Source organism: Primulina eburnea, chromosome 6 (assembly GCF_022965805.1).
Source record: "Primulina eburnea isolate SZY01 chromosome 6, ASM2296580v1, whole genome shotgun sequence".
Lineage (NCBI taxonomy): Eukaryota > Viridiplantae > Streptophyta > Magnoliopsida > Lamiales > Gesneriaceae > Primulina > Primulina eburnea.
Window position 1 is genome coordinate 24,587,090 of NC_133106.1, and position 15,857 is coordinate 24,602,946.

The window sequence follows — 15,857 nt, forward strand, 5'->3', positions numbered from 1 at the left end:
GAGGTTTAAGGACGTGAGAAGTAACAAGAAATGTTCGGTGGTTTAAGGACGTGTGAAGTTATGGTTATTCTAGTCGTTTATGTGTGAAGTTATGGTTGTCTTAGTCTTCTGCAAACGAACGAGTCTTACATGGAGCAAGGAGGTTTAATATCCTCTGCGTTGCGTGTTCTCTGTAGTTGCAATAATGATTCAAATATGATAATTTGTTATTTTTCAAATCAATGCTTTTCCATTGTTTTTTTATTAAGAGTGATATAACAATTTAAAAATATAAATTTTTTAAAAATAATGCTTTTATAAATTTAGAAGATTTTCGTAATTCGATAAAATATTTTAGTTATAAATAAATTACATATTTATTAAAATAGGTTTTTATAATAATTTTTATTTAATAACAATTGAGTTTTTTTTTTGACAATTTGATCAGAGTATTTTTTTTCTTTGAAAATGTTACAACAAGCCACCAAAAATTGTTACTCTAAAGGTCATGATTTATTAAATAGTGTAATCCATTATTTACGTATAAGAAATTTTCTTATCAGTGACAAAAATGGAATAAATATCCCGAATAAACTCATAACCAAACCTTGAAAAAAAAATTATAAATCTCGTTTTTGTTAAATTTATTCTTTCGTACATTTGATTAAAAAATTTATCTATCAAGGGATACTAGAGTTTTATTATGTTTGTTGATATATTATTGTTGGAAACTAAATTGTGGTTGTTTGAGAAACTAAGTGCTTAGATCAGTTGGATTAACTCATCAAAAAGTTTGAAAGTGACTGAACAAATACTCAAATTGACAGTTGCCTATAACTGAAGAATAATGCGTAGATTAATAAAGGAAATTGAACCAGTTGAACTTAACTTACGCAGACAACTGACTGATCAGTTGCTACATTCAGCTGTGAGCTTATCAACTATTACTTATTAGTTGTACACGTCATCAGTTAACGAAAAGGAGATTCAACCGACAACAGTACAAAGAAGACTACAACCAATAGTGGGAACACCGCATTTCAGAAAAGTTGCGATGTACGAATGTCGAAAAATATCAACGTGACAAACAATTGATATAAAGATTCAAATTACATTGATTATCACCATTGAAGATAAGCCTATAAATAGCAGAGAAAAACATTTGAAAAACAACGATTCACCATTCTATCTATCTTACTGTTACTCTGCTGAAATTCTCGCTCATATTCACAAATCAGAAGCTCACACTTATCAGATTTATTCGTAGCATTCTAGGCTACTTTTCGAGCTTACTAGCACAAATCATTTTGTTGTAAATTCGATCTTTAAAAGAAATCAGTTGTGCTAAGTCAAGTTGAGTATTGTGAAACATTTTGTAAGCTAAGAGTTTCAGTTTTCACATTGTTAAGTCCAAACTGAATTGGGTCTGTACAAGTATTTGTATCGATAAAAGTCTTTTAGTGGATTTTCTATCCTTGTGATAGAAGGGATGACGTAAAAGTGATTGAAATATCCGAATATCCATAAAATCTCGAGTGTTCTTATTACAATTTTTATTTGTATCTATCATTCAATTTATTTTCACACTTTATTGTTAACTGATGGATATCGACCGATAAGATTCCGAGTTTCAGTCTGTCAGTAAACTGACTCAACATTCGAAAAGACTGTGAAATAGTGAGTGTTTATTCAATCGCCTTCTAAACACTCTGCAACAACCCACCACAAAAAAAAAACACTAAACTTGTAGGGCGAGGATTGGTTATCACAAATGATTTGTCTTTAAAAATAATACACGATATATATTTACCTTAGCCCATCCGAATACAAAATCTTGGTTGTGCCCGTAATGTCAATTAATCAATGGACAGTCTTTGAACTTCATTTTTTTAAAGCTGATAATGGGAGAATATATTTCGAATATATTTTGATATATTTACGATAGGAAAATAATAGGAGAACATATTTCTTTTTTTTTAAAGCTAATAAATATAATTTATGATATATATTTTGAACTTCATTCATTTGAGAGAATTTTTTATTTATTTTTATATTTTAGAATAAACAATGCATATAAACGAGAATTTTATTGTTTTTATAAAACAGTTGTCCAATCACTTTGTAATTTATTTTTAACTATAAAATTATTTTTTACACAGTTGTCTAAACAACGTTTCAACTGTAAAAACTTTTTTATAGAATATATTTCGAAGCACATATTTATTCTTAAGACAACTTTTAAAACATTTTACAAAAAAATTGTAAAAACACTTTTATACAAATGTTTTATGAGTATTTGTCTGAACGGAACCCAAGTGTTTATGGCGTGCAAATTTGAATTGCATATTTAACATCTAAGAAAATGCATAATTGATGTAGTTGAAGCGTATAAACAAAAGAATTTACATGATTCACATAGTATGTCATGAAAATTTTGAAAACACTCGATATACTTTTATCTGATATCAAGATCACGGTCTTTGTATAAAAATGATGTCTGTATATATAGATTTGACTCACAATAATCAAAATTGGGAAATATTTTCAAAGATAGAAAAAATATAATAACATAAAACTCACGAAATGACGAATAATGAAGCGAGGAAATGCGAAAACCGATCCAGGACGACTTGTGGCACGATTCTTGTTGCTAAATAAACGCGAGGTTGCTGATAAAATCGAAAGAGAAGGGTGGCTGCTGGAGAATTCTAAGAACCCTAGTTCTTAAAAAAAAAATGCAAGGTGTGTGTGAGTGTGTGTGCCGAGTGGGTGGTGTGTGTAATTAGGGAGTTAATTAGAAGTGGTTAATTAGATTAATAAAAATACTAATAACCAGTTAACATGATAAATAAAATACTAATCTCCCACTAACTTACTAGAACCCATAATTTAAATAAAATACACAAGTGACAAATTTTTCAAGATTTAAAATCCCCAATTATTCATATTAGTAATTTTTTTTGAAATGTTTAAATCTTAAAATCACCTAATAAATTAAATTAGGATTTAAAATACTTAAAATTTCATAAATCATTTAAAATATCAATTTCTTGACTTGAAATAAAATACCAAAATATTCATAAATCGTCACCGGTCTCTTCTCCCGATCTCGTATCGAATATTCACCTGAAACATAAAATTCAAGAAAATGATTTAACGTGCATCAATTAAACATGTAATATTTTAAAATAATGCAAATCATAAATCATGTATCGTTAAAATCATTTTAAAATTAAATAAATAATTTAACAATTTAACAAAAACATGGGTTTACGTGTACTGATTTTAAACTCTACAGGATATCTCTCAAGCTGACTCAGGGATCGAGTTCTATGGGATTTGGTCGAGAGGAAGCGGCATTCAGTGGTTGAAGGCCAACCTTCGTTTGCCGAGGTTGGATGTACGTCTCAAGTCAACAGAAGATTTTCCCAGAAGTAATTAGGCGTGTAAATTTGGGGATAATGGTCAATGTACTCTTTAACTCTCTCACGGACACTCGTATCTCCCTGAATCAAGAGTGGTTAGAACTAATTATACTTTGCTTGAGTGAGACACTTGAGTTCATAATTACCAATTCTCAAAATTGATTATTCTTGAAAGGGACTCATCCAAGGCTTTTTAGCTAGCCCTAAGTAATTGAGTCCCGGGTAGGGTGATCTTCTTACTAGGGGTGGACAACGGTCGGTTTGGTCCGGTTTTACTCTACAATGGTTCGATTTTTCGGTTTTCGGTGATCTTCTTACTAGGGGTGGGTTTATAGGACATATTGAATATTCGCAATTGGAAGTTTTTTTTAGGACAATGAACTTACTCAAATTTAGGTTGACCAATCCATATATGGGGCGTTAACCTCGTGGTTTTACCAAGAATATTATCTTACCTCCTCTATAAATACCTAATTTGCTTCACATTTTCAACTAATGTGTCTTGTGTCCACTTTTGGATATAATTTTCAGTTTTGGAGGTAAGCGTTGTAATGGATACGCTAGAGCACACCTCCGACCCTTTATAATGTTCGTCTTTGGGTTCAGATAGCCAATTCGTCTAAATCCTCGAGTTCGGGCATTTGTTCATCAAACTAAAATCCATTTCATTTGGTGATTATCCAGAATATCGACTCATATTTCCACTGGAGCATCAATATTAATTAACATAATTGAAGATGATTAACATATTCAAGCTATGCTACACCTGAAATAATACCTTCCCTATGTAACATATTCAATTGGTCATATAGAGTTTATGTAACGTCTCGAAAATTTGAAAGTCCACGAGAACCACATGCATGCAACTTATTAAATTTCTTTGGTATTTTATTAAATTGTTTTAAATCAGTAAGTGCATGTTTATTTCATTAATTATGTTTTTAATTATTTTAATGCATTTTATACATAATTCATGCATGATATGATTTAATTCATGAAATTCATGCATTAGGATTTCTAGATGCATTTCACGTTCGAACGAAGATCGGAGACCGGAGAATTTTCAAGAAAATTATTTTATTGCACGATTTATTGTTATAAAGTAAGTTAAGGTGTTTTAAGGGTATTTCTCAAAAAAATGAGATTTTAGTTGGGTATTTTTACCCGCATTATTTTATTTTTAACGGTATGCAAATTTTATCGAATCACGGAACTTTTTAAGCGTTCGGCTATTATTTTCAAAACCTTTTCAACACAAAATATTTTTCGGGAGTACGTTATTTAATGGGCATACTTTTAAGCTTGTTGGGCTTAAAACCCTTTTCAAACCCTTAATTATCATATTAGGGCCCATTAATTATTTGATTAACTATCTAATTATTATAAAATAAACCCTTAACCTCCCGTAACCACTCCCCACAGCCGTTATACGTGCCTCCCCTTTCAGAATTCCTAGGTATCAGAACACAACAGCTGAAGGCTTTGGTTCCCTCTTGGTTTGCAAAAGAAAAACTTCATCTAGGTCTCCATTTGCATTGATCTTGTCTTCAAATCATCAAGGCACGCATTGTATCATCCTTTATGCATCATACACGTTATATATATGTTGTTATATGCTTGTCCATTCATGAAATTCTCGATCCAGCAACTGTTCATGAGGATTTATTGGTTTTGCCTTGTTCCATGCATCTCCACGAGCACCACTCATGTTTTCTGATTTGTTGTGCAAGGGCTGCTAGTGCTGGTCGTTTAGGGGCTGAGCGAGGTCATGAGACGATGTTATGGGGTTAGAGTTTAAGGCAACTTGCGGTAGGATGAAGAGCCGAGGAGTTGAGCGTATATGGCCTCGATTTAGGATGATGCTCGGACCAAAGATGCAACTGGCGCGGTGAGGGCATCTCCAGGCCGTGGACTGGTCTCTGATGAGTCTAAGTCACGATTTGGAAGGGCTTGAACCCTGTTGGTCTGAACTCGAGGGCCACGTGAGGGAGCTGCATCGAGGAGGGGTCATGGCCGAGTACTTTGTGAGGTTTAGCGAGAAGCTGGAAAGCACCAGCGTGCAGGGGACTAGTTTACGTGGGTTCAGTGGAATCAAGGACGTCCTAGGAGGGTCTAAGGAGGACTGATTCAGAGCTGTATTGATTGGGTGTAGGCTAGAGTGCATTAATGGGAAGTGGGACACTAGGGTCGGTGGAGGTAGGGAACATGAAATTCTCCAGCAACTTTCCAGCAGCTGTAAGAGACTGATTTCCGTGAGTTATGGGCCTTAATTGTTGGGTTTTAGGACTATTAAGTGTTTTTAAGTTATGGTAAAAGTTTGGGAAAATTTGGGTAAAGTTCGAGTCGATTCGGGTTAAAAACGGGACCCCGGTCCAAGTTTTAAAATGAATCGGTTAAGTTCGGATTTTTGGCTCTAGTTTATGTCTAAGAAAGCTTTTATAATGTTTTGGGACATTTTAAGCAATTTGGTAAGCTTCGGGTCAATTTTAGATGTCCAGGGGTGAAATGATAATTTTTGAGTTTCCAGGGCAAAATAGTCATTTTGCACCCGGTGTGAGATGTTGGTCCTTGCAGCGCCTGAGCACAAATTTATGATATTTTAAATGTTATGCATCACGTTTACGATTTTTACGCAATATTGATTAATACGTTGCAAGCTTAGTTTAAAGGAAAAGTTACGTATAAGCATGGTTTTATTAAGGGATGAAAATGATGATAATTTTGAAGGATGTGATTTGGTTGTGACTGACAATGTATATGTACACGATGACATGAGATATGATGAGCTGAGGCCCGGGCTCAGTGGGCGGGTAATGCTGTCGCTGATGTCTCCCGCCGCCGGGTACCACAGTTTTTATAGATGGATCCATCGATAGAGCTGATACGTAAGTCACAACTAATGAACTGAATTCAAGTAAAAGAAAATGTTTAATTTTATGATGACACGATGAGCTGTTTTGACACGTATATGATGATATGAGATGACATGAGTTGACACGACATGTTTACGTTATGTTTTTAAGTACATGAAAGATATGTTGAGTATGATTTTTTTCACTGTTGTGTGCTATGTATATGTACTTGTTATTAACGGTACAGGTGTGTTGAGTCTTTAGGCTCACTAGGCGTGTGTGATGCAGGTGAACTTGTTATTGAGAGGACTGGAGGTGATGAACACTGAGTAGACAGACCTGGTGGGGTGACATGACCCGAGGATCACATGTTTTCTGCATTTTGTTTTTATGAGATTTGAGATGATATGAACATTTTTATATGCTGGTTTTGATACGCCGATAATTTTCACAATTTTTACTCGTTTATGTTTACGCACTATTTTTATTGTCAAATATTTAAGACATTTTTAAATGTTATTTAGAAAATGCGAGCTTTTATTAAAAAAAATAATTCCGCGCTTTTAAAATTAGTAGATGTTTCAGTTTAAATATTTAATTTTGAATTCAAATAATCAACTAAACATATTTTAAGAGTTCCATTCTAGGTGTATTATAGATTAACCGGCAAATACACGAATGCACTAAAATGTCACATTAAATACGCTATCCATACTAATAAGTGAACATAAATCTTGATAGATACAAATACATCTAATAAAATTAAGAGCGAGTCTCATGTAAGACCATCTCACAGATCCTAATTTGTGAGACATGTCAACTCTACCTATATTCACAATAAAAAATAATACTCTTAGCATAAAAAATAATATTTTTTCATGGATGACCAAAATAAGAGATACGTCTCACAAATACGACCCGTAAAACCATTTACACAAGTTTTTGCCATAATAAAAATACAAGAAAAGTCCATTAAACAAACTCATTTATTCTCGACTGATATGATATATATAGTTGTCAGTAAAATAATAGAAACAAAGCATCACGTTCTGCTATTAATGACAAATCCCAAAATTAAACGCGGAGGGTATTCCATGGATAACGCGTTTCCATTCATATATATATATATCATATCTTCTTTTAACTCATTCATGCATTCAGTCAAAACTCAATCCCCCCGAGAAATCAAAAATGGATATAGTGGACCAGGCCAAGCATTTCGTCGCAGAGAAGGTCGTCAACATGCCCAAGCCGGAGGCGACCATAATCGACGTGGATCTCAAAGGCTTCGGCTTAGACGGGATAACGTACCTCGCCAAGATCGACGTCTCCAACCCCTACGCTGTCACCATACCGATCGGTGAGATCGCGTACAAGGTGAAGAGCTCCGGAAGAGGGATTGCGACGGGCTCGATCCCGGATCCTGGATCCCTCAAGGCGAACGATAAGACAATGCTGGATGTCACGATCAAGGTGCCGCACAGCCTGCTGATTAGTCTCATTCGGGACATTGGGGCCGATTGGGATATCGATTACGAGCTTGAGTTAGGGCTGATTATCGATATTCCGGTGTTTGGGAACTTCACGATCCCGATGTCGTATAAAGGTGAGATGAAGATGCCGACCCTTTCTGACTTGTTTAGGGGAAATCAGACGGCGGATATGGCAGCGGAGCCGGCCGACGCTTGATTCTTCTCCCTGCCGCAGAGGTATCGTTACTGACAATGCGTTGGATTTCCTGATTTCAGTTGTGTTTGATGATAAAGAGATGAGTGTGACTGATTTATGTGTTTTAGTCTATTATATTTTGATATTACAAGCATATCTATATCGAAACAGTGAAATTTGCGGCTTGTCACCAGCTCGATATAGATCAATGAAACATCTTTGGAGACGCGTATTGTGATGAGACTACTTGTTGTCGATGGTAAAGGGAAATGTCGATTGGAGTATGACATCAAACAATGTACGATGTCTCCATTGGAATGTTATAGTCGTGCATGTTTTGACCATGTCAATGAGAAGAGAAGGAATTGAGTAATGATTATGATCGTTGGTTGCATGATAAGTTTCATGTGCCTATTCTCCAAGGTGATTAAATCAATGATACGACCAACTATCATAATCATTTCTCAATTCTTTCTCCCTCTCATTGACAATGTTAAAACATACACGACTATAACATTCCAATGGAGACATCTTACGTTGTTTGATTTCATACTCCAATAGACATTTCCCTTTATCATCGACAACAAGTGATCCTTTCACAGTACGCATCTCCGAAGATGTCTCATTGATATAAATATGCTAGTTTGGTTTATCGAGTGAAAAGTTCCTTCGAATCATTGTCTTTCGAACCATGGTTAGAATTATTTTTTCCCCATGGTTAAAGCAATAAAATATTACTCCAAATAAACAACCATCTATACTTATTTATACAAGAAATAAATGATCCACCGAAAAGCCCCCATTAAATAATGTGAAATACTAATGAGGTCATTATTTTCACCGATAATTATCATCAGTTAAACATCATCATTTATTAGTATTATTTAATTTATTATCCAATGTTTGATGTAAAACGTAGATACAAACTATATAACACAAAACATTTTACTGAACGAGTTTCTTACATATGTTTTATCCATTATGATTTATTCGACTAACATGATTTGTTGACTATTGTACTGATTCGAGAGTTTCTTTACTCCGTACAAAAAAATAATAATTTCGAATTCTCATATCCTAAGAAAAAAGAATGTTAAAATATGTCACATGATTTAAAATTTATTATATATAATATGATATTATATTCTAGCATATTCTCATATCAAGTGTTTGGTGACTAATATTCTAATGATGTATATTTCCAGGAAATTTCATATTGTCAATTTTCGATTATTCCTACTTTCGTCTATCAATAAATAATATTTTGATGAAATATCCCTAATTGCCTCAGCTTATAGTACGCTCCTAATTAGACAAACAAATAGTATTATTATGTTTGATTTTTAAAAACACGTTATTTTAAACGCTAATTGTACATTTTATAAACCTATTTCTGTAAGAAGTTGTAAAGCATAATGGCGTTGACATATAGATATTCCCCTTGAAGATCTTGCAACTTCAATACCAAGAAATTACTTCAAGTTACCAAGATCTTTCAACTTGAAACAGCTATCCAAAAATATTTTCAAGTCAGTGGCTTCCTTTTTATCATTGGTGGCCAGTACCATATCATCGACGTATACCAACAATGCCAAGAACGTATGACCTCGAGTTCGTACAAACAAAGAACTGTCAGCATGAGATTGAACAAAACCAATCCGAATCAATGTGGAGGAAAATTTGGCAAACCATTGCCTCGAAGCTTGTTTGAGACCATAGATAGACTTGTGCAGTTTGCACACTGCATTGGGAGGAAAATTTGCCCCCTTACATTGATAACCCGAGGCAAAGACATGTAAACTTCTTCAGAGAGGTCTCCATGCAAAAAAGCATTATTGACTTCAAGTTGAGTCAAAAACCATCCATGAATTGAAGCTAAGGCCAACAAAACTCTAACTGTGACAAGCTTTGCAACGGGGGAAAAGGTTTCAAGATAATCAATCCCCTCTTGTTGCGTGTAGCCTTTAGAAACAAGGCGAGCTTTGTATCTTTATAGGCTACCATTAGCATGAAACTTAGTTTTATAGACCCATCTACACCCAACGGCGGTCTTCCCAAGCGGTAAAGAAACAATAGACCAAGTCCCATTACGTTCCAATGCCTCAAGTTCAGTGGCCATGGCTTGGCACCATTCTGGCTTAACAACAGCTTGAGAGAAAGATTGAGGTTCAATGATGGAGGAAACATTGTGTACAAAAAACAGAATACTGCTTGGATAAACGAGTACCACCAAGAACAAGATTCAGAGAATGAGCAGTGGACGAGCTGGGAGAAGATTGAGTAGAATAACAGTGATAATCACGTAAGTGGATTGGTCTATTACAGACTCTATGTGACCGAGATGTGGGACCAGAATCTGTAGTTGTTTCTCGCGTAACAGATTTCTGTGTAGGAAGAACACCATCAGAAAAAAAATCTTGATGTGTAGGGGAAGGTGGCTGGTCCATAAAAGAGAAAATGGCTTCGTGAAACACTACATCCCGACTAATGTACACTTTGTTTGTAAGAAGATTGAGGAGTTTGTAGGCTTTATAACCACTTGGATATCCAAGGAAGACAGATTTAATGGCACGAGGGGAAAATTTTTGTGTGATGAGCCAAGAGAGTGGATCCATAACACATGCAACCAAAAACTCTCAAATGACCATACAGGGGTTTCTTATGATAAAGAAGTTCAAAATGAGTTTGATTTGAAAGTGGGGAAGAGGGCGTGCGGTTGATAATATAAACAGAGGTGAGAACACAATCACTCCAGTATGACAAGGGAATATTGGATTGAAACATCAAGGATCTTGCCACATTCAAGATGTGTTGATGTTTTCTTTCCACAACAGAGTTTTGTTGTGGACTTTCAACACAAGAATGGTAACAAATGATTCCCTCGGACTTATAAAAATCAGAAAAATTGAGTTCGGGAGCATTGTCCGATCGAACCGATTTAATTTTCTGTTCAAATTGGGTATGAATCATTTTACAGAAGTTTGGAAATATATGCAAAACATCTGATTTAGATTTCAGCAAGTAGATCCATGTGAAACGAGTATAATCATCAACTATAGTCGAAAAATATTTGTATCCCTCAATGCTTAAAGGAGTCAAAAGACCCCAAATATCAATGTGAATTGGATGAGCTGCAGCTCAATGATTTTTAAGCCCTGATACCATATTAGAAAGCATAAAGCGATTGAACAAAAGAATTTCCATTGAAGTAAGCTCAAGTCTTCAAATGAGTACAAGGAATGAAAAGGAAAATGTTCAATGAATTATACAGTAACCGCTTGTAACTATTTATATGTGCTCATGTGTGAGTGTGGATTAACAAGACTGAGAAGCGTGTTTCCTACTAATGCTTTTAATACTGATCAACCAAGAATTTACAGCCCCTTTGAATTGGACTCTGACTCCTAATAATGAACCAATGCATTGAAATGACTATTGTGCATCCACTACCACATGCAGTCCCCCACTGTGCACAACTGGAGATTGTTTCTTGCTTTTTTTAGAATTTTAAAATAGTTATATTCTCGTAGCATTAGAAATCATTATGTTACACTCACATTTGATCAACCTGATTCCAAAGATTCCGCATTTTGACGATGAATGAAAATGAAAATGTTCAAGATAGACTAGTGACAAATTAGTATATACTAGATGCATTGTATGGAAAACTCAGTTTGTTGTTTCAACAGAAATGTCCAAAGATCTGTGAATAGTCAGCATGTTATATGCGCAGAACGAAACTCGCCGATTTTAATTGAGTTCATACGGCCAAGAATATCACAGAAGCTTGTTTCCAATGTTTTCTTATTTACACATGCCAAAGAATAAATTCTATCGAGAGAAGAAATCCAATCCACCAATCCAATCCAATCCATAATAACTATTTGCTTCCGGCAAATACATGCCAGTAAATTGTTTGATCATGAATCTAAACGACATTTATTTGATAGTTATCATCAGTTATTAACGCAAAATTACTTATCATCCAACGAATTGATATTTGATACTAAACGTAGACACAAACTCTAACTGGAAACATTGAACATATGAGGAATATAAATGGTGCTATTAACACATTGAACATAGGAGGGATATCAAATGATGCTATTAGCGAAAGGAAGACGAACGATTTGTTAAGCGCACACACGTAATACATGAATTATCAAGGACTTTAAGGTAAAATAAAATAAAAGAATCTGAGACGTGGCGTTGTTTTACCAAAATTTTCCTTAGTGGCTTTCGCACACATGGAGGTTATTGGTTTCCAGCCTATATACCATCTTCAACTCAAACTGAGCTAAGAAAAGGAGAAATTTAAACTTCAGAATAATAATTAATATAAGGTTCTTATTTGGAAATTTTACAAAACACAAAGGATTTACGAAAGATATACAAAAGAAATTAAACAACATAGGATTTATCAAGGGCCCAAAGAATCATAAATTCATAAAAATCACCCATAAACGCCATTTCTCGGCTAAGCAGGCTGAATGGCTACAACATGAATTTATTTTTCCCGGATGAACTCGAACCTTGTGTTTACCATTTCTTGGTTCATCTTTTACCTTACGTTCTAACCAAAAACACTTATATTACATTAAATTCCAGAAATTTAAATAAATCTTTTATTATCTCAATCTGATTCTAAGTTACAATAATATAGATAATATAGATCATGGCATAGTTAGTTAATAATTTAGCACGAATACTTTAGCCTGTCATTCAGGCTAATCTATGAAATATAATTATTTTAGAAACAGTAAATAAAAAAAAACAAAAAATAAAACAGTAAACTTACAAAGTTTTTATCAGAACACTTGAAGCTTTTATTAATAATTCAGAAGGGTTTTTACAAGAATGGAATAGAGGGGAACAAACTCGACCGTGTCCTCTTAGAAGCACAGAATGAACCTATAAATAGATAGAAGAGCCGGACATGAAACCTCGGATTCCATCTCAAAATAAAAACAGTACAATGCTTTATTAAAGCAAATAGTAAAAGGTTACAGTGATATGCCACCCACTTTTGTCACGATATGTTACGATGTGATATTCCACCAACTTTGAGAGATTCCTCTTCTGACGATTTTAATCATCTTTAATAATGTCTTTTATTGATTTTTTGAGTGTCTCAAAAATATCATTTATCTGAGAAAGCTGAGGGATATCATCCTCTGGATCTTGTGAATCTTGCATCTGCATTAGATGAATGAATTTATTTGCATTGGATTCAGACTCCATAGATTTATTTGATTTTGAATCAGAACATCAAATATTCTGAAAAAGATCCTTTTTCATTTATTCAATATAAACCTCAATCATTTTATCTTTTGAATAAATATCAGAATATTTCTGAGTGAGAATCTTAAATGGAATCATTGAGGCTTTTTCCTTTTCTTGTTCATTATGAAGTTCTTTCTGATATAATGAATTTCTTTCCTCCATTTGATGAAGAGTGTCATAAGCATAGGGTTTTCCAGTTTCTGGATCATCACGTAGTAATTTATCCCAAAATTTAGTGAGACTGACTCGCCATATGCAAGAGATACCTTCATCATTGTACCCAAATTCTGGTTGCCATTTCCAGATCCATGGTATTCCAAATTCCATGAAAAATAGACATAAAGTCTTGCCATCGATCTAATGTTCAGAAAATGATTTTTAATACTTGGGGAAACATTTAACCAAGTATTCATGTGTTTTATAAAAACCTCTGGCAAAATCTTTGCAGATGGACCAAATATCTTCCACCAAATGAAAAACCAATTTGGAATAGGATGATAAAAAACATTTTCATAAATTTTTAGAAACCATGTATGTTTCCTTTTTTTCATTTTCATAAAACAAAGTTTTATTAAAACTTTCAATATAATCCCAAAAATTGAATTTAAAACTCATTTTATGATTTTCAGAATAAATTTTTTTTTCCATCAATGGAGATATACTCCATTCTTCAATAGATATGATCTTTTTGATAATGAACTTTGACAAGTTATAACTTCTTTTCTGCTGAGTATTACTGAAAAAGTGAGTTATATTGTGAGAACCGAAAATTTTCACATAATATATTTAATGATTTGTAAGGAAATTGGTAGGACTTGATTTTTGGTATAAGATACATGATATAATAAGTTGTACACCTTGGAAATTATTGTGGGATATTTTATCAAGTCATCAATATTCATATAGAGGCAAGTATATTTCGAAAATATGCAAGAGGATTTACAAGATTTGGTGGAGACCATGCAAGGCTAGAAGAATCAATGCATAAACTTAGGCAAATTTCGAAATCCACTAAATATTGGGTGTCAATATTGTGGTGTTTAAAGATAGGATTCATGCAAAAATAAGCCACAAGAAAATAGGAAGGAAATCCTCAACTTTGCACCACAACCGCTGGATCTAGTAACCTAAATTCTGAATTAATCAAGACCATTGGATTAGAGTGGAAATCTCCTAACTTGGTAGCTGAATTTTCGAATTTCAGCAAGAAATATGAGGGTCAATTGTTGAGATTTTGCATGGCTTTTAGTATGATTTAGATACCAAATTTGCTCCCACCCCTTGGCCTATAAATACCACACCATACCCACTCATTCTCACACTTAGAATTTCGAAATTCAGAGCTGAAAGGTTCGAAATTCCAGCACTCCGCCCTAGCTGAAATACTGCACGAAAATCAGCCTAGAAATTAGCCGAAGTTCTGTCCGAAGGAGGAGCAAGGAGCGATCCACCTTTCAAGCCAAGCACCTACGTTTTTCGCACAAATATTTATTGTAAGTGAGCTTATTTTTAAACTTTAAAATTTCGGATTTGTATATGCATATTTTCGGTTTTTACAAGAAAAAAACAAATAGTCGAGTACAATCTTCCTTCTACTCCTTTCTTGTATTGTCATACGATTTTAAATGCACTGTGAGGAGTCGACTGTATACGGGTGGGAATCCCAACCACGACGTACCCTTACGCGGTGGGGGACATAACCGCTATACGGCCTCGCCCCTTAGAGGAGTAAAAATTAGGGACTAACGTCAGTAAACCGTAGAAAGTAGATGAGTCGCAGTGCCGGGTCAATATTATGCATGTTTACGAAGTACGTATGGAACTCATGTTTTATGTTCGAAATTTATGCATGTTGTATTTATTGTGCTCGATATTTCCCCCACTTGCTGAGTATTCCCCAAATACTCACCCCCCTTACGACCCTCCCCAGATAATAACGAGGAACAGGTTGAAGAAGAGGAATCCGAGCAGTTTTGGGGATGGTGAACATTCAAGAATTTGAATTAGTTTAAGTTATTTTATTCCAGTCTTACGTTTCCGCATTTAAAACTATGTCGTCTTATTTATTTCGGTGATAGTAAAGACAATTGTTACATTTTGAGATTTTGATATATAAACTGGTTTCGGTTTAAACTGTACTACGAAAGGCTTGTTGTTTTCAATTGTGTGATTGTCAACGACGCCGGTGTCCATCCCGAGTTTCGGGGCGTGACATATATCCACACTTTTTGTAGATAACCGAAGATTTTCATAAAATCCTCTTTGTTTATATGAACCATATACATATGATGTATTGGTTAAGTGTAGAACCCGAAAATCAGATTACGTATAAGCCATGCATAATTTCTATTATTTAAATTAAATATGAAGATTTAAATCACGATTATTTATTTTAAAGGTCACGATTATTTATTTTATAGGTAGAGGTTAGTATTATCTTTTCAGGATAAATATGCGAGGTTGGACCGGAGTTAGAGATTTGAGATAAGATTAATAATAAGAAAATATTCCTAAATTTAAATTAAGTTAAGGAATAAGTTAATTTATAGAAAAAGAATGTTTTAGGATTTATTTAATTAATTGGAGTCAAGTTAGTAATAAATTCTATTAGGTTCAATATTTAATTAAAGTTTAAGAAAAAGGTGTAAAC

At 34.1% G+C, this 15,857-nt stretch overlaps 1 protein-coding gene across 1 annotated transcript in view; it reads left to right on the top strand.

The window, feature by feature from the left end:
* The first annotated feature begins 7,411 nt into the window (after positions 1 to 7,411).
* LOC140833389 (desiccation protectant protein Lea14 homolog) overlaps positions 7,412 to 15,857 on the top strand; it is a 32,437-nt gene continuing 23,991 nt past the window's right edge. The window contains exon 1 of the mRNA XM_073197740.1: positions 7,412 to 7,965. Within this exon, the coding sequence (XP_073053841.1) occupies positions 7,448 to 7,945 (498 nt within the window). The 5' untranslated portion in view covers positions 7,412 to 7,447 and the 3' untranslated portion in view covers positions 7,946 to 7,965. The remainder of the gene's footprint in view (positions 7,966 to 15,857) is intronic.